The sequence below is a fragment of the Bidens hawaiensis genome, unplaced genomic scaffold (genome assembly GCF_021521415.1).
Source record: "Bidens hawaiensis isolate Kalapana, Puna unplaced genomic scaffold, B.hawaiensis_p1.1 tig00019940_1, whole genome shotgun sequence".
Taxonomy (NCBI): domain Eukaryota; kingdom Viridiplantae; phylum Streptophyta; class Magnoliopsida; order Asterales; family Asteraceae; genus Bidens; species Bidens hawaiensis.
Window position 1 is genome coordinate 214,130 of NW_027493030.1, and position 22,061 is coordinate 236,190.

The window sequence follows — 22,061 nt, forward strand, 5'->3', positions numbered from 1 at the left end:
ATAATTATGAATATGTGTTAATATCATGAACCACAATTTTTTTAATCCTTGATAACATAAACCAAAAATTTCAAATCAATTAAAGTCGAACTGTTAAACTATAAAAAACCGTAAAACAACAATCCCGACCAACCCTTCTACCCTTCCTGGTTTGCCTTAATATGTGGTTCTTCGAAATCAAAACAATTCAACACAATATTTTCATCAAAACCGACCGAATCAAATTCGTATCAGTAACACCCCTCATCATAAGAGCCAAATTTTGTAAATAAGAAATATGATTTAAACATATTATTGCTTTATTGTAACTTATCACATTAAATTATAGATAAAGCATCCAAAAGTTGTCAACTATAATAATAACTGAACAGACAGAATCATATTCTGATACATATTAATAATACTTTTTCTATATCTACCGATTTCATTTCAACGAATAACATCATTCTACATTTCCACCCCCATCACATTTTTTTAGTACTTGACAATCAAACACTTTTGACTTTTTATTATATCCAATCCAAACGAATCCAATGTCTATTCTCCAAATCACTCTCTTCATCATCTTCAACTTCACCACCATTAACTCATCCACACCTTTCGTAGCACCAATCACCCGAGACGACTCAACTTCACTTTACACCATCACCATCCTCTTCAAAACACCTCTTCAACCCACCACCTCACTCCTCGACCTAGCCGGCAAGTTCACCTGGCTCGACTGTACGTCCTACACCTCCACATCTCACCGTTACATCCCCTGTAACTCAAACCTCTGCACCTCACTCGGGTCACTCGCGTGTTCTAATTGTTTTAGACCGTCCGGTCCGGGCTGTCATAACAATTCGTGTGCTTTGTTTCCCGAGAACCCGGTTATTGGGAACAGTGTGTTGGCTCAGGCGTTGGTTGACTCGCTTGGGTTGAGTGTTGTTGGTGATGGTAGGAACGTTGGGGATGTTGGTTTGGTTCCGGATTTTGTGGTGGCGTGTTCGGATGAGTCGTTGTTAAGAGGTTTGCCGGATGGGGTGGCTGGGTTGGTTGGGTTGGGTCGGGGGAATTATTCGCTACCCGCACAGGTTAGTTTTATGTTCGGGATCATTTACAAATTAAATTAACGTGCTAACTGTGAGAATTAAATAGTGTAATTGTATGTACAACATAATGCAATTATAATGTATGGTATGTTTAGCAAAACTAGTGTTAGCTTTATCTGGAAGCCGGTAGTGGGTAATTGTTGCTTTTTATATATATATTTAGATGTTTGGTTGAGTAGTCGGAGCTTCTAATAAAATATATAAAATTACTAAAATGGGCATAACTAAAAACAATAATAGTAAATGTATTTATTTTGAAAGGTTTTTTTAAGTAAATTAAAATACTAAAAGCCTGTAACTCTTTCTAAACGTCACTAGTAGAAGCTTTAATCTTTTTCTCATAACATAAAAGCTTCAAGTTCCTTGAACAAAACAATGTTTTTAACTGAATATGAGTTTTTTTTTAAAGTTTGAAGCTATAAGCTCTTAAAAGCTTACTGACAAACATACAATCAATCAATCAATCATGCCCAGTAAAATCCCACTGACAGCAAAGCTATAAGTAGGGTCTGGGGAGGGTGGGATGTAGGCACACCGTACCTCTATCCAAAGGAATAAAGAGGTGGCTTCCAGAGAGACCCTCGGCTCTAAGTACATGTGTATGAAGCAAAATAAAGGAAATCAAAGTTTAACAGTTATATAAAAACTACTACTAATAATAATAATATTAATAATAAGATCACAGTTTAACAGCTATATAAAAGCTAATAATAATTATAATAATAATAATATATGTAAGGGAAATACCATTATGGTATGTGACCTAAATAAGTTAAGTCTAAGCCCTAAGGTATTCAATTCTCTCTAAAAATCCTTAACTTTAATTCTACTTCTCCACGAATTCCTATCCTCAACCATGTCCTCGGAGAGGTTTAGGTCTATCAAATCATGCCTAATCCTCTCATCCCAAGTCAATTTCGGTCGTCCTCTACCCCTCCTCCCCTCTATAGTAATGTTTTCTACGGATCTAACAGGATTCGTCGTCTGTCTTCTCTTTACATGTCCAAACCATCTCAATCTCCACTGACAAACATACCCACAACATAATTCAACACATTGTAGTTACACTATGTATTACGTACAGTTAACATGTTAATTTAATTTGTAGATAGTTTTATACTCTATTGCTTATTGTGTTTGCTTTGAGTTTGAATTTAAAGATAAGAGGAAAGTTGGCAACTTTTGTCCTCATGCTTTTATCGTTTGCACTGTTCTTATGGCTCTTTTGACTCCACCGCTTTCGAAAAGTAAAGGTCTGATCAAAATCGGTAATTCTAAATTTTAAGTGTTTTTTTAATCACTGTTATTAAGATTGATGTATTGAAGAATATCAAACAAACTAAATGGCATTTTGGGTCAAAGATTTAAAGTTAAACCTACCGACGGTGTCGGTTGGTTTTATGACTAGTCGTCCAATAAATCAAGGTGAGTTTGGTTGATATTAATAGATGTTAGAAAAATATCAAATGATGTTCTTAAACATTAAACTGTTTGGAGTTTGGTGAACTTGTGTCATGGGAAAATCTAAAAGCTTGATTTGACTCGGTGATTTCTCCAAAATACCCGCTTACACCCAATTTTTTTTTTCGAAAATGTCCATCGAAATACAAGCGTCTTGTCAATATTTAGGCTATGTGGTATGAATATTATTTCACCGATTGGTGTCCGATGTGACATAATAATGAATTGGGGAATACCACCCCCACTATTTTTCGTTTTAAAATGTATTTTTCTTTCTAAAATGATTATGTGTATTAATAATCTTTGGTAAATAATTTGTATTTGTTAAAGTTAAAAAAAAAACTAAATACGTAGGTCTATATAAAAAATTTTCTGAACATTCCAGTATAAATTAACAAAAACGAATTTTTTTCGAAAAAAACAAAAATATTTTGGTCTTGTTAAAGACTTTTGACACGTATTTAAATCGGTAAATTTGGTTAAATATATTTACGTTTTTTCGAAATACCCGACGACGATGAAGACTCGAACTTATATACTTTTTGAGTTTTATGTTTGTATATATTAGTTATATATCAATGTTTCCAATTTAACTAGTTGATAATGTTTCATGTTATATTAACTTTAGTTCTATTAAATTTTAATTTTATTTTAGATATATTAACAGTATTATTTTATTTAAAAACGAAAGTGATTGGTGAATTAGGGAGTATTTCCTCGATATTAAGGAAGATAGTAGAATGGAGTGGAGTGTGATGTGACGTTGACGTGACATTGTGGAAAAACTTGGGAATTATGGTTCATACCACATATATTGAGCCGACGGTTTGTAAGCCAAACACATATGGCCAAATGTACCAGTACTAGTTAAACGTTAGCTTTTTTCCCATTAGAAGGGGGAACCGCCAATCTAAATATATAACATTGGCAGACGCCGTTATTATATTGGCGGACATCAGTGTTACACTGGCAGACATAGTATTATACCGTCAGATCTATCCTCAAATATGAGCGGATCACCAATTTCTCTATGGACATTTTTGAAAATAATAGTTAATTGGGCATTTTGCTGATATCATTCATCAAAATATAACATTTTAAAGACTCTATTTTTTTTTCTAATCTTCAACAAATATAACATTTGAATCTTTCCTGCACAGGTTAGTACAGTCTATGCATCACCCAACCTGTTTGCAATATGCCTTCCCGGTCTAGCAAGTTCATCATCCGGTGCGGCCTTCTTCAACACCGGCGGTCCGTACTACTTCTTCCCGGGCATAGACCTCTCAAGCCACCTTGTCTACACTCCACTCATTTTAAACCCCATTGGATTCACCGTTATAACATACTCCGGCCATCCCTCGGACGAGTACTTCATTGAACTCACCTCAATCAACATCAACGGCAAATCCCTCGAATTTAACCATTCGCTATTAACAATCGACGAAAATGGCTTTGGTGGAACCAGACTGAGCACTGTCACGCCTTACACGACGTTAGAGACTTCAATCTATAACGCCTTTATTCAAGCGTTTGTGAACGAGTCTGCTATGCTTAACCTCACGGTAACGGATCCAGTGAGCCCGTTTGAGGTGTGTTATGTTGCGGGTGATGTTTATAGCACGCCGATAGGGCCTGCATTCCCGACGGTTGATCTTGTCATGCATAGTGAAGATGTGTTTTGGAGGATATTGGGAGCTAATTCTATGGTGAGTGTTGCAAGGGAAGAGGGTGACTTGTGGTGTCTCGGGTTTGTTGATGGTGGTGAGACGCCGAGGAGTTCGGTGGTGATTGGTGGGCATCAGATGGAGGATAACTTGTTGCAGTTTGATCTTGTGTCGATGAGGTTAGGGTTTAGTTCATCTGTTTTGGTGCATGGTACGAATTGTGCGAGCTTTAACTTTACTAGCTCATGATGATCTGGTCTTTCCTAGGATATTTGATGTATTGCTTTTTTGATGTTTGTTAGTAGATTGGATTTATTTGATGTTTCTTTGATCAAAATGATCAAACTTGGACACCAAGGCTTTGTGACACTTGCAATTCAAATGCAATGTCTTAATGGAACAATTACTATGTGTTACGATTTGATAATGCCATGTGATAAAGCTTTTTTTGGGACATTTTGTCAAACATCTCTTAATTACCATTTACCACCACGGAAGTCAGGATTAGCAAACATTAAATTCAAACTTTAGGGTGGACGGGGCACCCTACTCTAGCAAGGATCCGAGTTGGGCTAGTGGATGATTCTACATTGGGGAAGTGAGTTAAGTTTTCTACTACTCGGCGAAGAACGTGACTTGTTTGCTTTTTCTTATATTGTAAAATCATACTGCCTTGCCGCGTAGAGGTGTACAAAACTGGTTTTAAACCCAAACTGAACCGGTTTGGTCAATGGCTGGTCAAAACTGGTTCGACTCAAACCAGTTTGGTTTATAAATCGGTTTAGAAGTAAGATAGCCAGGCATGGTCACGTTGGTTCAGCCCGGTTTATAGACGGTTTTTCTCAAACCGGTTCGGGTATAAAACCGGTTTTAAACTCAAACCGGTTCGGTTTGCCTAACCGGTTTTTTTACACCTCTACAACCATGTTTGTTCAAATGTCCGATATACTATGTTGGGAATACCGAATACGGATTGAGTCTCTTGAGTCTGACTTCGGTTTAGAGGTGCACATTTCAGTTAACCGGTTAACCGAAAACCGGGTTTTTTCGTAACCGGTGTTTTTTTTTAATACCCTAACCGGTTAGACCGGTTAATCAGTTAGGTTAGTAACCGGTTTTAACCATCTGCAGAAGTGGTTTTGGCCGGTTAGACCGGACCGGTTAACCGGTTAATAACCGGTTTTTTATTAAATAATAGTTAAAAATATCGGTTAACCGGTTTTGAAATCAAATATATAAACCGGTTAGTAACCGGCGGTTAGGATCGGTTAGTAACCGGTTAGAGTTGGACCGATTACTAACCGGTTAGAGAATCGGTTACAAACTGGTTAGAAACCGGTTAACCGGTTAGGATGTGCACCTCTACTTCGGTTCGCTATTTCCCTATTCGGTATTACTAAACGGACTGATCCAAAGCCAAGACCCAATTTATTATTGGCCCAATAGCTAAAATCTCCAATTTATTATTCCCTGGCCTACTGTTAACGCATTGGGCCAGACAACTAATGATTGGAGAGTTTTTGGGCCCATCTATATTTCTTATTATGCATTTAGCCGACAACTTTTAAACTTATATATATTTTGATGACTGTATATGTTATTTATGTTAGCTCGTTACATTTTATTTTATATAACTTGGGTAATACATGAGGTTGTTAAGACTTAAGAGACATATCATTTGTAATTTCCGGTCCTTGTCAAGAACGGGCCATAAACGGGTGACTGAGGCATGTATGAGCTCCAGACGTGGCCGGAATAAATTAAAATGTAACAAGCTAACATATATACTCTTGTCAAAATATAACTTTAAAAAAAATAATAAATTCGACGTGAAAGCTATAAATTTTGTAAGTTAATTTTTAAAACCTTTTTTTCAACTAGTTACAACAACTTTTAGGTAATTGATAAATGTTAATTTATTTAAAGTATACTTATCGATTAGAAAAATATATCTCTTTTAGACATTAGTTAATAGTTACTTACGTAGACTTTAAGTAAATAAAAAATTATTTAGAAAATGTAAAATTAAGATATCTATGAAGAGCTTAATTTAAAAAGATAAAAACTATAAATTGGATATGACTCAATGGTAGAACACTCACTTTACTAGTGAGAGGTAGGGGGTTTAAACCTTACTATCACCAATTTATATGGGAGATATGAGAGATGACTCTGGCTTGCCAGGGTTCGAGTCCTGATCTCACCTGGTTTTACAGACCCCTCGCTGTCATGCCGTTTGGTGGGCGTGGGGTCGGGTTTTATCCGGAGAATCCTTCAATAAGTGGACCGCTAGGGGCTCCGTCCGTCCGGACTAGTGGCCGGCTCGGGCTACCTTTAGCCAATGGGGGTCGCGTACAGAGTACTCGGCGTTACTTAGTTGGTCCTTCCAAAAAAAAGATAAAAACTAAAACTATATTCATAATTAATTTCATATTAAATATTATTAATTTCATATTAAATTTATTTGGTTAATTAATGACACAACAACTTTTCAAGTACCACTTAAACCAAAAAAATAAATAAAAATATCGGGGGCTCAAGTTGGGTATGTTTGGCAAAACTAGATGGTAGCTGTTAGCGGTAGCTTTTTAGAAATATTTAGGTGTCTGGTAGAGTAGCCGGAGCTTTTAATAAAACTAGCTGGGTGTTTGCGCAGTGCACCGTTCTAATCCGAAATCTATTCAGACTTGCCCCTTTTGTCTCAAAATCGTACCAACATGAACCGAACTAAATTAGTCCTTTTTGCATCGACTCGTTCCGACCCTAATTTGGTCTTAAACATGACACGGATTTGCCTGACTCGACTTGTTGTCGATCATAACCAATATTAACATAATAAGTTAATTTTTTAAAGTTAAATAAGTATAACAATATGATACTCAAATTAAAAAGAATAAAATGCTCGTTTTTATGATGTAACTTGTTTAAAAAAATATTAACGTGCGAAAAAGTTATGGTGTCTTAAAAAGTCATGTGGGTGGTTGGTTTTGAATATGAGTTAAATATGTAATTATTATATGAATTAACAAAAGATTATGAAAGTTCAAGTACCAAAATAGTAAAATTTGAAATACTAAAAGCTTGTAAATTGGAGCTTTTAGCTTCAAGATTTTTCTCCTAACCTAAAAGTTTCAAGCTAATCTAACCAAACAATACTTTTCAATAAATATGAGTTTTCTTTTAAAGTTTGTAGCTTAAAGATCTTAAAGCTCCTAAAAGCTCTTTATCAAACATACCCTAGGTGTTTTCACATCTATTAGTGAGTTTTCTCCTAAGAGTGAGGATGTGACGAAGATGATCTGATGTGTCAGTGATCTAAATTGGTTATTCAAAAAAATCAAATAAATTTTATTTTTAAAATATTTTATGATGATTTGGTATTAATAGTGTATGATATAGTGTGTGTTTTAAAATTTATTTTGATTATTTCTTAAATACTTTATTGTAACTAATTTCATGGATCTCAAGCTAGTAATCTATGCTTCAAGCTGGTAACCTGTACTTGAGTAATCAATCACACGACAATACTAGCGGGTATGAACAAGATTTTATAACCGACTTTCTATAGAGTTAGCATTAGCTGTAATGCATCGTATTCGTAATTCGTTCACACATCACAATATAATATTACCAACAGTTAAAAATAGTATGTGTTCTTGATCATTCAATTCCAATAACTAATATCACATGTTACCAACACCTTAAAATAGAATGTGTTCTCCATAATTAGTCACAATCAATATTGAAACTCACCTACACTTAACTTAACTCATCGGAACACACCACCCAAAGCCGCAATATACCGTCACCAATATGGCTATATAATACCATCGTTCACATCCTCAAGTTGCATCAACATTAATCAAACACACATCAATGTCGATTTCGGTCTTCTTCTTCTTACTGTTTTTGTTTGTATCTCCTTCGTTTTCGGCCTTTGTTGCACCCATCACCAAACACTATGTCCATAACACTCCGTTTTATACACTAAAAGTTCAACTTAAAACCCCTTTGGAGCCAACTTTTTTGCTACTTCATGTAGGTGCCACCTTCACCGCAATTAACTGTCGACGGAACTACACCTCCGCCACCTCCCGCCCCGTCCCATGCAACTCCTCTCTCTGTCATTCCCTCCAATCCAATCGATTTATAGGTAAAGTTAAAACGCATAAGTGTGTGTTACTAGTGGTGTAAATGTGTTTTTCTTTTGCATCGAAATTCTGTCGTACGAGAGACTTGAATCAATGATCTCCCAACCCCTTGGTTTTTCTTAACCACAAGGGTATGTTCATGTTCGTTCATTTAACTTTAAACGAATATGAACACGGTCACTTGATCGAACACATATCTTTTGTTTGTGTTAGTTTATTTAAAAAATGAACGTGTTTGTTTGTTTAAAATCTAAACGAACAAGCATAACTAAATAAAGATACATAAACATAATTGAACATATATAAACAACCGTAAATGAGCACAAAGAAACATAACGAATATATATGAACACACACTTAAATGAACATAACTAAACAAATATAAAACCATTAAGTAGATAACTCTTCCAGATAATGTTTAATTATTTGTTATTAATATGCAAATGAACATAAACGAAACATAAATAAACGGACATAAGAACATAAATAAACGAACATAAACGAGCGTTCATGAACATAAATGAACGAACGAAACATGTGTTCATGTTCGTTCGTTTAATTAAGCGAACACAAATTTGTTGTTCATGTTCGTTCGTTTATTTATTAAATAAACGAACTTCCCGTCGAACAATTCATCGAACGTTCGTTTCTTTTACAGACTACAAACCCATTAGTGTGTAAATTTGTTTTATATTAATAATTGTTTTTAGCGGTTGTACACTTAAGATAAAACATGCTAAACTCATATTTGCATAATATTGTGTGAGATGTGGTACAAACTAAATTAAACTACTAAGCCTACAATTAATCGAGCAATTATAATTAGCCTACAGTTTTAAACTAGAATAATTAAGCTACAAAAATGAAGTTGAATAATATCAAATATTCTAGTTAGTTATATGTACGTTTCTTATGTTAAAAGTTGTTTGTATTTGATCCTAACGCCACATAATACTATCTCTGACATTTGTCTAAATTTATTAACAGGTAACAAGTGTGATACCGCCAGCGGGAAGGCAGCGGTTCCCGGTGGTTGTGTGATCACACCTAATCGCTCGTTCGCCCTGGTTGACTCACTCGCGTTACCAGCCACCGACGGACGCAACCCAGGCCAAATCCATACGTTTTCCAAGTTTGTTTTCACTTGTTCGGACGAATCATCACGGTTAGTAAAAGGCCACGCTAAGAACGTGGTCAACGGTTTAGCCGGTTTAGGGTTTTCGAATTATTCACTCCCGGCGCAGGTTAGCACCAACTCGTCGGTTTTCGCACTTTGCGTGTCTGGCTCGCCTTCAGCGCCCGGCGTAGCGTTCTTCGGCTTATCCAAGCCGTATTATTTCCTTCCAGGAATCGACGTCACTGATTATCTTTCGTACACTCCGTTCTTCTCATATCATAACGGAATAACTAACAAGAAAACAAGCAAACGGTTGGAAGACAGTTATTTCATCAAAGTCAAATCCGTCAACGTCAACGGAAAACCGATAATAGTACACCAAAAGCTCCTAACAACCATGATCAGCACAACGAACCCGTACACCGTGCTAGAGAGATCACTCTTCAGAGCCGTGTTCAATTCGTTCAAGAAAGAATCACGGATCATGAAGCTGAAACTTATTAAGCCAGTCAAGCCGTTCCGCTTATGCTACGAAGCTGATGGGCTTTTAGAAACCCATTTGGGCCCGACTGTGCCGTCGTTTGAGCTTGTAATGCAAAACGACATAGTTTGGAGGGTTTTTGGGAAGAATTCGATGGTGAGGATTGTGGACGAGGGTTTGGATGTATGGTGTTTGGCCATGGTTGATGGCGGTACTGGATCGGTTCCGGCATTGTTGTTAGGAGGGCATCAGTTGGAGGATAATCTGCTTCAGTTTAATTTAGGGACAAAGACTTTAGGGTTTAGTTCTTCACTTTTGCAATATAAGACTATGTGTGCTAATTTTAATTTTAGCACTAATAATAATATCAAGCTCTTTTAGTTAAGTTAAGATTTATGTAATGATATTATCTTTCCAAATGCTAAGTGAAATTAAGATTTTATACAAAGTATAATATGTTATAAACTTGAGATGTTCAATATTAAAAGTTCATGTTTGCACTACAAGTTTCTAGTTCACGTTTAAACATATCATTGAATAGAAAAGAGTTAAAAAGTTTTTAAAATATTTTGAAATTATTTTTCTCCATAGTGACATCCGAGTAGGGGTCGCAAATGTGACACATGGGTTAAATGATTTGTATTAAAATGTATATAATAGGTCAGAATATGTCAAACTAAAAAAAGAAAATGATTGAAACGGGTCAAAATGGATTGACATTTCTTAAAGTTTTTTTTTTTGAACGAGAAAACGTAGGAAACTTTTTAGTACTTTTACTTTTTTAGTTTTTGATTTATATTTCGAGTTATGATTTTTTAATTAATTTTTTTTAATTTTGTAGTGAGTGGTTTTTTAAATGGATCAAAATGAGTTGAGATTTCAAAAACCCGTTATTAAATAAAGTAAAATAAATAATTAAAAAATTATAATATGAAATATAAATCAAAAACTAAAAAAGTAAAAATACTAAAAAGTTTTCTCCGTTTTAATTTGACCTATTATATACATTTAATACAACCCATTCAACTTAATGGGTCACATTTGACACCTCTACATCCAAGTGGTGTACCGTGTACATCTAGCAACACTCATTTTAAACATTTATGTACCCAAACATGATTACAAAATAGGTACAGCTACAAATCATATAGCAAAACATCAGGAAAATTAATATAAAGGAATAATATTCTTACTGTTTATAACAAAAAGAAGAGCGACTTATGATGTTGTCCTAAGTTCTCTTCATTTACCAGATATTCCACGACCATATGTTGAAGAGACAAGCTTAAAAAGCAACGGTAGCTGGAACAACACATACAAAGAAACTGGAAGACATGTTGTTGCAACAATCAGGATCATGATCCACGAGCTCCCTAGCACAAACATAATATACAATAATGAAATCAACATGGTTGCCACAGACACCGATAACGTCCCAAGTCCATGTATTAATGTCTTAGGTATGTTGTGAAGAAAATCCTCATATGCGTAGCGTGTTGTGTCAAAGGATCGAAACAGCAACAAGGCGGTGGCAGATGTGATCAATGACGTCACATCCAAGACAGCAAATAAAGTGAAGCTCGACTTGGTTTCGTATACTGCCTTATCAGTCTCTCCATTGTTTCTACCGTGTACGGTAAAGACTACCACTAAAACTACTGCAAAAATAAATGCAGCAGTTATAGTGTACGAACGAGCTGCCTTTTTCACCCATACTTCAGCTTCTTGTCTCAAATCGTTGTGTTCATTTTTAAACAACATTAACGGTGTTTCTTGTGCTAAGTTCTTAACGGTTATTTCCTCCGGGCCCACAAAAGTGCTCACTTCCTGTAAGTCGATACAAGTTAAAAGTTAAAACTTATAAGTTCAACCAAATATAACTTTCTGAAAATAAAGAAGTAAATTATTTTCACCTCAAACCATTGTAAATCCTTCTGCACTTGTAATGCTGCATCGGCGCCTGTTACCACATCTAGACTACCTCCAAATAGCTTTCCAGCTACGTGCAAAAGGTTATTTCCATCGCTGTCTGGAGACGCAATATGAAAATACTTGTCTGGAGGCAATTGATGCTTCAAAAGGTTGTATGAATTTTTACAACGGAACATTATTGAGTGCCGAATAAGTGAAAACCCCAAACTGTGTGTGGCCCAAACTACCTGTGGACAAATTTGGGTAATCTGCTCTATCACCTCTGGTGTATCGTTTAACATACCCACAATAGATGCAAGATAAAGTTGTTCAACATGATTAGACCTTGATTTAACGATTTCTTCGCACATAATCTTGAGTATCGCAAGAGCTAATGTGTGTTCCACTTTGTCCTGATGAAGTTGCTTGATATGCGGCACTAGAAAAATATGAAAAAAAAAACAAAACTTAATCTAGGATTTATAAACATAGTAGTCTTAGTAGCAAACAACACACAAACACCCTTCACAATCCTACTAATAATATCTTACTTACCAAGTAGCACTGCAAACTCCCAAAATTTGGCATGAATCCTCTCGATGACTGCACAAGAAACCAGATTTAGTTATAAATACAAGAAAATATAATTACACAAAACAAGCTAAATTACTTCTTCATAAGCTAAGTATAATTAAAAAACCAAATATATTGCCAAAAAAAAAGAAGAAGCAAGCATTACGTTATTTAGGCTGTCTTAGATAGCTAAAATATAACTAAATTACTTCTTCATGAGGTCCAACTGTTTTGTGACAGGAACCAACTAATCGTAACAAATAAGATAATAAAAACCACCAATACCTTGCTAACAATTGAAATTGGATCACATAAAATGTAATTTGCACTAGGTAGGTGGCTTTAACGAGCTCAAAGACAACAGCATTATGACTACATCTAAGTTGACATAAATAAATGATGAGTTAACTAAACTCAGATCATGATTAACAGGAATATTCAGTTTACTAAAACATAAAAGCCATTTATGTTGAAGGCTATATGTACATTACTAACCTCTAAGCTGAATAAGACAATAAAAGATAAAAGAACTTATTGTTAAAGTATATCAAATTCATGGTTGATTTAATCAAACTTCTTGAATCACACCATTCACAAACCATAATAGACAAAGCTCTTTGTGGAATGATGATATGGCTGAAATGTCTCTGGGTTACGTTGGTTTCTGAAGCGTTGATACTTAATTGCATCCTCTAAGCCGTAGATCTCTGTAGGCATATCTTCAAAATTTGAAAAGAAATGTTAGCCATTTGTAAATAGTTGTGAATATAAATCAAAGCAATATACATACGAGTATAAACAAATCTTTGGTAAGAGTTGCATCGTTTAGCACTCAGATATGCAATCTTTCGGTGCGCAAGCGACAGTAAAACAAGGGAGGCGTCTTTAAACGCTGTTGCATCCAATCCAGGGTAGCACTTGTGCAAGTCAAGTGTCATCCCAAATATCAAAATACCCAACAATGGGTTCGAGTTATCATCCGGGGATGTTATTGTCAAAGCTAGTTGAGGGTACTCCCTAAGCAAGTCATACGCAACAGCTGAAAGTAGTGAAATGTTTATCTACTGTATATATATACCAACACATATATAAAAGTGAACTGTTTTGTAATATAAGCTCACGCACCCAAAGAGTTCGTCGTCATTGCTAACGAGAGAAACTTGACACCCGTTTCTCCGAAAAAAGGATTTTGATGCTCAGAGTGTTTCTTGGACTCACGAAGCAGATAACCAAAAGTGATCCTGTAAGAATTAACATCACGGCATTGATGCGTCAAGCTAAAATGAGGCGAGTTAAAATAAGTTGCTTCCATAATAACAAGCGAAGGTTTTGATGGACCAACTTCTTTGCAAGCTAGCTATACAAAGCCAATTTAAATAGAGAATATGAATCAACAATTTAAATAAGTTGCTTCTTTTTTCCTCGAATTACAACAGAGTCTTGAATCAAATAACCGATTGATTGAAGATAATTAAGAAGAGACTAACAATTACAAATCTGATCTTTGTATGAAACCAGAGAGATGAACAATTACAAATCTGATCTCTCGCACTGTGTTGACTTCTGAGCGTACGAGAAAAAGGAAAGTGATGAAATTTCTATTCTATTCTTTAATTTTTTCTCTCTTTCAATCATTAAATTTTTTCCATTTAAAAAAAAAACTTATCCCCGACTTGTGGTCTAGTGGTTGAAGGGCCTGGTTTCTCTAGGGAGACTCAAGTTCGAATCACATTTGTGTCATTTTTAAATGATATTGAAAATGAATGATTTAAGATAGACCTTGTGCAAAGGTTGTGGCAGTTGGCGGTATGGTCTCCCAGTGGAACGTCCAAGCCAAACTCTAAAGCCAGTGTAGGCCCGGTTAAGACAACATAGTATGGTCAGAATGGGCATTGAGGCTTTCCAAAAAATCTTCACTTTTCTTTTTTTCTTTCTAGCTTCTTTCTAGGGAAGCGTTTTCGATAATGATTCGGAACGGGTCCAAGTTTTGAGTTTTCAGTACCAGTATGGTTCAGCATTATCCAAATTTGCACGAAATTCCGGTATCAAATTTTTTTAAATTTCGGAATCGAGATTTTCAGGATCGGTACCAGTAACATCCCGAGCTCATCTCGTTCTCTTTCTTTGCTTTGATAAAACTTGGTAACATGGCCTCATAAAATCAATTCATTCCTTTCCTATCCTCCCTTTAATTAGACTCAAGAACACATTCGCATTCCTTTCACCGTCTCTAAACCTAAAAGCACATTAAATACCATATATATTTTTTACTTTTTGTAATAAAATAATATTTTTTATACCCTTATCATTACTTTTTTTATTTATTCTTCACTCATAATCACTTTAAAATCAATAAAAAAATTAATAGATAATACAAAAAATTCTCAAATATATAAAAGCACATTAAATACCATATATATTTTTTACTTTTTATAATAAAATAATATTTTTTATACCCTTATCATTACTTTTTTTATCTATTCTTCACTCATAATCACTTTAAAATCAATAAAAAAAATTAATAGATAATACAAAAAATTCTCAAATATATATCTTCTACTCTACTTAAAATATCGTACACCACTCTTTAGTCTTTACATTATTTGATGGATAAATGGCTCTTAATCCTCTTTCAAAATTTTTAATACCCCGTTGGTTAACAAGACAAATGGGCCACAACTGCTTCGGTATCCAAGCCAAGCTCCAGAAATACCCACAGCAAAGACCACACACAGGAGTTGTACTCCAGCCCACATATTAAACAAAATAAGCATAAAACATATTATATATATACTAAATGGTAAACTAGCTCATACTCACAAAAGTCTACTATTCATGAAAGTTACAAATAATCAAACTTAATGTACAAGCTCTTACAACATAACAAGACTTTACATGTGTGGAATAGTAGTTTGTTATTAAAATAGTTAATGGTCATCAACATTAGTTTTATTATTTAATACTATATATTAAAACTAAATTTTGGCCATGTCATTTTTTTCTCTTATTTTGTTTCGGTTAAGGTACGGCAACAAACGTAACTAAAGCTGATCGAATTCGTGTCAACTAACCAATGCAACACCTTAGACCGATAGCGTTTGGGTTTTACCGAATCAACGCTGCAATGCCCAGTTTTAATCGACTTTTTTGTTTTAGTTTCAGTACAATAACAAACGTACTGAAACCAGACAATTTCACGTCAACTCACTGTTTCAATGCCCAAGACTGACAAGGCTTGGGTTTTACCAATACCCGTATTTTACCGACTCACCGTGCAACGCCAGGGACCAACAACTCTCATGTTTTAACAATAACCAAAGTTTTCCGCCCGAATAAACACTCTTTTAAAAATGTTAATTTTTCTATAATACTTTAAGCGAGTGCCGCTAATTTTTTGGGTGTTTTAATTTAAATATGTTAATTTAACGAATCTATTCTTTAGGCTTAGTTCCGGTATCATAACAAACGTAGTAAATACTAATTGAATTCACGTTTGTTTGTCATTACAACGCTCATATTTTACCAACTAAATTCTTCATGCAACGTGTGAGGAAGAATCAATGTTGGCCTTTTAATATGTTAGTTTTTTAATTATAAGTTTAAGTGTTGACATCTTAATGAACTTAATCCATACCAACCAAACCCACATTAGTGCACCAACGCAACTCAATCGATACATAAACAAATCCAATTTGCCCCGACGCAACGCGTCGAGTAAAGCACTAGTTAGAAACTAAATACATAACGCATAAAGCAGTTAAGTTATTCTATACGGTCTTCTAAAATAATAAATGGGTACAAAGACACAATACAATGTAAAATATAACATAATGCCAAACAAAGTGTTACACAATGCTAGTAATATAACATAATATCAAATACAAAAGACACATTAAAAAAATAAACATAAAATAAACAATATAATGATAAAAAAACATAATGGTTTAAAATATCCCTCCAACAACTTGATCTCAGCCATATAAAGACTACAAATCACTGAATCAGCCTCACATTTCTTACTTTTATAACCATTTGCTGGATAACTCAACTCCTTTATTTAAGTCAATATTTACAAGTACTGACAAACTATTTATATGGAATGAACTAATGAAGGATATCACATTTGAGTATTGTAAAATTCCTTTCACTTAGCCGCTCATCAAATGCCTAACTGAATCGCGAGACCAATTTCTGCATGTCGTTTTATTATGCTCCATTGTATGGGATTGCTTATTTTCATGAACTTGTAACTTTATTAATATTTTGAAAAGTTAATAAGTTGTTTAGGATTGTTTATGTTGTGAGAGGATAAATTAATAAGTCTTGATGTTGTCCCTTATTAACTTTTTGGAAAAGTTAGTAATTAAAATTAGGAATCCTAAACACCCTCTAACTTATAATTTTAATACCTTCCATCGTATATATTGACACAATTTTTTTTGAACGACCAACGAATCCTCCAATGGGTACTGGCTAAATTCATCACATCGGGATGCACTCATCTTTCGATCCAGGATAAACTCTCACATAAGACCAACACGCGTAAACATTTGCCCGAAATAACAACAGTACAGTGAGATAAAATTTGTTTTTTTTATTTACGTGTTGTAATAAGTGTTGAATCAAACTAGATTCATTTATATCCAAACGAGTAAAATGAATAAAACACCTTGATCGATCAAGAAATTGTAAAAAGAAAAACATATATATCAAAAACAAATGTTATATATTTTTTTATTAGTCTAATGGATAAGTTGACTAGCGTAACAGTTTTAATTTTTAAAATCATGTAGTAAGAGTTATGACTTAAGTGCAACTATTTTATTTTTATTAGAATGTAATATAAAACCAGTAAATATTAGAAAATAATAAACAAGTGGTGTTTTTATGCGTTCAATGGTATGATGATTTTATATGTGATGTAGCGCACAATATAAGGTTTTCTCAATTGGGAATCCTTTAGAAACATTGCATGCTGTCTTTATTTCTCATTACATTTTGATTTTATATAATAACCACTAGGCTTGGCCCAAGCGATGATATGAAGATTTATGACCTATTAACAACTTTTTTACGTGTGATGCATCGATAGACCTGTATATTACTTTACCTATAAACATATATAAATAGAAAAGAAGTTCAAAAAATACTATGTGTACTAAACATATATGTAAAATAAAATAAATAAATCAATAATCAAATAAATGCAATTTTCACCGTCACAAGGTAGTTGGAGCATGTATTCATATTCATTCCATTGAAGCTACCAATCCAAACAACCATACTACTAAATCCAACAAATAAGGCTGAGGGGTGTGGGGGGCGCGAGTGGGGGCGTCATCCAATAATATTGTGACGTGTGGCAGAGAGAGAAACTTGATAAGATGGGTGTTGGTAGTGGTGATAGCGCCCCGGGGCATGGTGTGGAGGGGCGCGAGAGGGGGCGCGAGCGGTTTATTTTTTTATTTTTTTATAAATGTATTAAAAAAACGTATTATTAAAAAAACAAGAAATTATTTAAAAAAAACACACATTAATTAAAAAAACACATTAATATATAAAAAAAAATTAAAGTACTAAAGAAAAACATTATTCTTATTCTTCGGCTTCGTCTTCTTCGATCAACCTCTTCCGGATTAATTACTAATTACTACTTGGTAATAAACTAATAATTAATTACTATTCCTGTCAATAATAATATATCAAATATTAAACGACAAGGCGTGTAAACAGATAGCATTGAGCCACCAGGTCACCTTCCCCTGTACTTCTTCTTCTTCTTCTTCTTCATACTTTATTACCAAATCACAGTCAAAATTATAACCCTGCCACCCAAAATCAGACCCACCATTATTATTATATATACATCTTAATTATATTCATAACCCAACGGCTCTATTTACCCTTCCCAAGGCCGCTCACGAGCGCTACCTCCCTTGCGCCTGCCTCGTTTTCCGCTCTCGCGCCCCTCTCGCGCCCCTCTCGCGCCCCGGTGGTGTGGCTCTCGCGCCCCGGGGCGCGAGCGAACGTCCTCTCGCGCCCTGACTAGCGCTCCGCACCCCTCAGCCTAACAAAGCAATTCGTTGTGTTTAGGGGAGGTTGAAAAGTAAGTAAAACTTATGTTTATCCATCTAAATGAAGAGATTGCTTTCAGAGATATCTCGCTTTTAAAACAAACATAAGACAAACAAATAGAAAATATATATATAGACATCCAATAACCCAAATGTGTGGTGAAAGAGTAGCATTCCCAGAATACTATAATTAAAATTTTGTATTTTAAAAATAATTTTGTTTGATAATAAAATAACTAAATACGATGTTTCGTTCTTAAATATTATATTCACTAAATACTTACCGCTCGCTCGTTTCACATAATGGAATGGACTTGGAATGAATTGAAATTCAATTTCATTCTTAATGTGTGCGTTTGACAAATGAATTGTAATCTATCAACACAAATATCATTGCATCTTCAACCACGGGGTTCGGTGTTTTTTTTTAACGGGGATAATAGTGGAAACATTTTATTTTTCTTGGATTTTTTGTTTTTTATTTATATTTTGCGTTATGAGTTTTTATTTTTATTTTTGAATTTTTTAGGGGTTTTCTATTAAGATTAAAACCCCATAAAAATATTTTCAAAAATAATAATAATAAATTCATAAATCAAAATATAAATAAAAAACAAAAAAGTAAAAAAAAGAAAAACTAAATTGTTTTATTCGTTGTTCTCGTTAAAAAAAACCTGAAACTCGTTCTGAACCTAAACTGAACGCGAACTGACATGGAGTGTTGAACCGAAGTGAACTGACCCGGGGCGTCAAACCGAAGTGACCTGAAGCATCATACGGAATTCGAACTGACCCGGAGAGTCGAGCCGATCTGACCTGGATTGTTGAACCCAACGCACTTTTACATTGAACGTTAAACTAATCGCGAACCGACCCAGGGCGTCGAACCGGATGCGAACGACCCGCGTCATCGTACCCGAAGCGAACCGACCTAGAGCGTCGAACCGAACGCGAACCGACCTGGAGCGTCGAAAGCGTGACGACTTAGAGGATCGACCTGAACACGAACACACACGAAACGTCGACCTATCAAAGATTCCAATGAATTACCTGAATTTCTTCACGGAATTTGAAGGAACTGAATTCCAATTCCAATTCTTTGACAACCGAACACACCAAAATGGAATTAAGATTTCAATTCCAACGAGACGAACATGCCATGTCATGGGATTTTAATTCCACTTTCTTTGAATTCCCATGAATTATGTGAAACGAACGCGCTGTTAATTCAATTTTATGTGGGATTTAATTAGATTGTAAAAAATCAAAATAAGAAAACAAGCTCGTCAACATCAGGGCCGACTCAACAATTTTGGGTGCCTAAATTGAAAAGAGATTTGGTGGCCCTTTCACGACAATTGTCAAATAAAATAATAATAGTAAACGCATATTATAGGACTCAAACTTGTGACTCGTGACCTACAGCTTAGCAACAACCAAGTTTACTACCAAACCAATACATAACTTTGAGTTTACTTTGCTCATTATTCTCTCTCTCTCTCTCTGTATATATATATATATATATATATATATATATATATATATAATATAGAAAAGGGTTCAAATAAAAAACAATTGTTTTGTGAGGAGACTTTAAAATAAAGTACAACACCTAAATATGACACTATACTATGTAAATAAGAAACTATACAATTTTTAGAAACTACAAATCTCAACCACTAGATCCTATATCCAAGGGTCTACATGTATTTTTATGCTTCTCACAAAACTATTGTTTTTTACGTTAACCCTACCCTATATATATATATATATATATATAATATAATATAATTTAAATGTCTTAATTAATTGTAGGTCTAAAGCCCTTCTCTTGTTTTGCTGGCCCACAAATCTCCCCCGGTAGACACTTGCCGATTACAGACCCAGGCACCTTCTTTACTTGACATAAGCCTTAACCATCCAACCAAACACCTTTTTTTAAGCTTCCACTTTGTGTGTGCGCAAACACACATACGACACACATATACGGACAATATAAATGTGTATGGGCGATATGATGGAAAAATAAAGATACGAGTAACATGTACCATGTTATTTTTTATTAAAAAAATTCTTTAAAAGGCGAATTGGATTTTAATAATCTCAATTTAATGGAGTTGACCGATAATAATCTCAACTTTGAAAATAGTTGTCACTTGTCTCAACTTTCACCCTATTTGTTTTCACCATATTTGTTTCACGACTAAAGGATGCTTCAATTCCGGTGTTTAAAGTTTTAATTAACAAAAATCAAACTGATTGAAGCGTCACTTCAAGTTAAGTTTTACATCAATCGATTCACATTAGGGGTGTTCTTCGGGTTTCGGGTTTTTCGGGTCGGGTTATTCGGGTTTCAAAGTTTTAAATCTTGACCCGAAACCTGACCCAAATCTCTCACGGGTTTTTAGGGTTCGGGTAATTCGGGTTCGGGTTTTTTCGGGTTGGGTTAATCGGGTTTCGTGTATCCTAGAAAAAAACACAAAACCAAAAAATTTTGAAAAATTATAATGTTAAAATTAAAACAAAATATTCTTCTTTGCTTATAACACATATAATCAAATAATAAATTAACTTAACTTGATAAAACAATTCAAAAGAAGAGTAAAACTAACTCGAACCACAATCGTATTCAATCGGGCGTATTTGGTTGTTCGATTATGGTTGCTATTAGTAATAAACGGAATTCATAAATTAATAATAAGCAATCGATCCATAATAGTTAGAATGACAAAAGTCGATTAGAGCCAGATTCTGATAACTTTAGTGACTAAGACTTAGCCTATTATACACAATAATATATTTAATTTCAAAACTAAAAGTTTATTTAGGTTTTTCGGATTGACCCAAATCGTATAAATCAAACCCGAGAACCAACCCGAATTACTTCGGTTCGGGTTCGGGTTAGTCTTTTATCAGGTTCGGGTTCTTTGAGTTTGGTTAGTTCGGGTTCGGGTACGTGTTTTTTCGGGTTGAGTTTCGGGTTTCGGGTAAAAGTGACAGCCCTAATTCACATTCTCATTCCGATCAAAAGCCTTAAAAAATCAATTTCAAATTTAGAAAAAACTTAACGTTGTTAAATTTTTTTTTAACGGAGGTCCAATAAAAACAAATAGTGTAAAAGTTGGGACTAGTGACAGCTATTTTCAAAATTCGGATTATCATCGGTCAGCTGCATTAAGTTGGGATTATTAAAATCCAATTTTCTTTAAAAAATAATATCTTTGTATTCGTGTTTAAAAAGTTATGATTGTTAAAATCGTGTGTGGGTGGGGTGTGTGTGTGTGGGGGGGGGGGGGGGAGGGGGTTAGGATTGAAATTAAAAGAAATATATGTGTAAAAATTAGAGAATAAAAGTTAACTAATCCTTAAACAATACGGGAACAAATTGTAAGTGTTTTATAAATAACCACAAAAGTTAGCGTTCTTCTATTTGCTGTGTAACATAACTTTACATAAATATTAAATAATATACTCCATAAAGATAGGAGTATACGGCTAGTTAACGTTACCAAAGTTCTTGTAACTTTTAATG

General features: G+C 34.5%; 3 protein-coding genes across 5 annotated transcripts; 2 read left to right on the forward strand and 1 right to left on the reverse strand.

Annotated features, from left to right (window-relative positions):
* Nucleotides 1-533: 533 nt before the first annotated feature.
* On the forward strand, nucleotides 534-4,621 carry LOC143559572 (putative aspartic proteinase GIP1). The gene is made up of 2 exons (XM_077048102.1): nucleotides 534-1,076; nucleotides 3,716-4,621. Exons 1-2 carry the CDS (start codon nucleotides 534-536, stop codon nucleotides 4,469-4,471), a joined length of 1,299 nt encoding a protein of 432 aa, XP_076904217.1. The 3' UTR covers nucleotides 4,472-4,621.
* Nucleotides 4,622-7,811: 3,190 nt separating this feature from the next.
* Nucleotides 7,812-10,393, forward strand: LOC143559574 (putative aspartic proteinase GIP1). The gene is made up of 2 exons (XM_077048103.1): nucleotides 7,812-8,375; nucleotides 9,361-10,393. The coding sequence occupies exons 1-2, from the start codon at nucleotides 8,099-8,101 to the stop codon at nucleotides 10,350-10,352; spliced, it is 1,269 nt and encodes a 422-aa protein (XP_076904218.1). The 5' UTR covers nucleotides 7,812-8,098; the 3' UTR covers nucleotides 10,353-10,393.
* A 769-nt stretch (nucleotides 10,394-11,162) lies between these two features.
* On the reverse strand, nucleotides 11,163-13,826 carry LOC143559575 (uncharacterized). 3 transcript variants are annotated; one of them, XR_013139963.1, is made up of 6 exons: nucleotides 13,581-13,826; nucleotides 13,246-13,494; nucleotides 12,438-13,174; nucleotides 11,885-12,321; nucleotides 11,619-11,798; nucleotides 11,163-11,573 (listed from the first exon to the last, which is right to left on the reverse strand). XR_013139963.1 is itself a non-coding variant. In XM_077048105.1 (4 exons), exons 2-4 carry the CDS (start codon nucleotides 12,251-12,253, stop codon nucleotides 11,214-11,216), a joined length of 909 nt encoding a protein of 302 aa, XP_076904220.1. In that variant the 5' UTR covers nucleotides 12,254-12,321; nucleotides 12,438-13,029; the 3' UTR covers nucleotides 11,163-11,213. The 3 variants fall into 3 exon arrangements, 2 of the variants coding, with proteins under 2 accessions (XP_076904220.1, XP_076904219.1); XM_077048105.1 differs by lacking the exons at nucleotides 13,246-13,494; nucleotides 13,581-13,826 and having other exon boundaries at nucleotides 12,438-13,029; XM_077048104.1 differs by lacking the exons at nucleotides 13,246-13,494; nucleotides 13,581-13,826 and having other exon boundaries at nucleotides 11,163-11,798; nucleotides 12,438-13,032.
* Nucleotides 13,827-22,061: the final 8,235 nt, after the last annotated feature.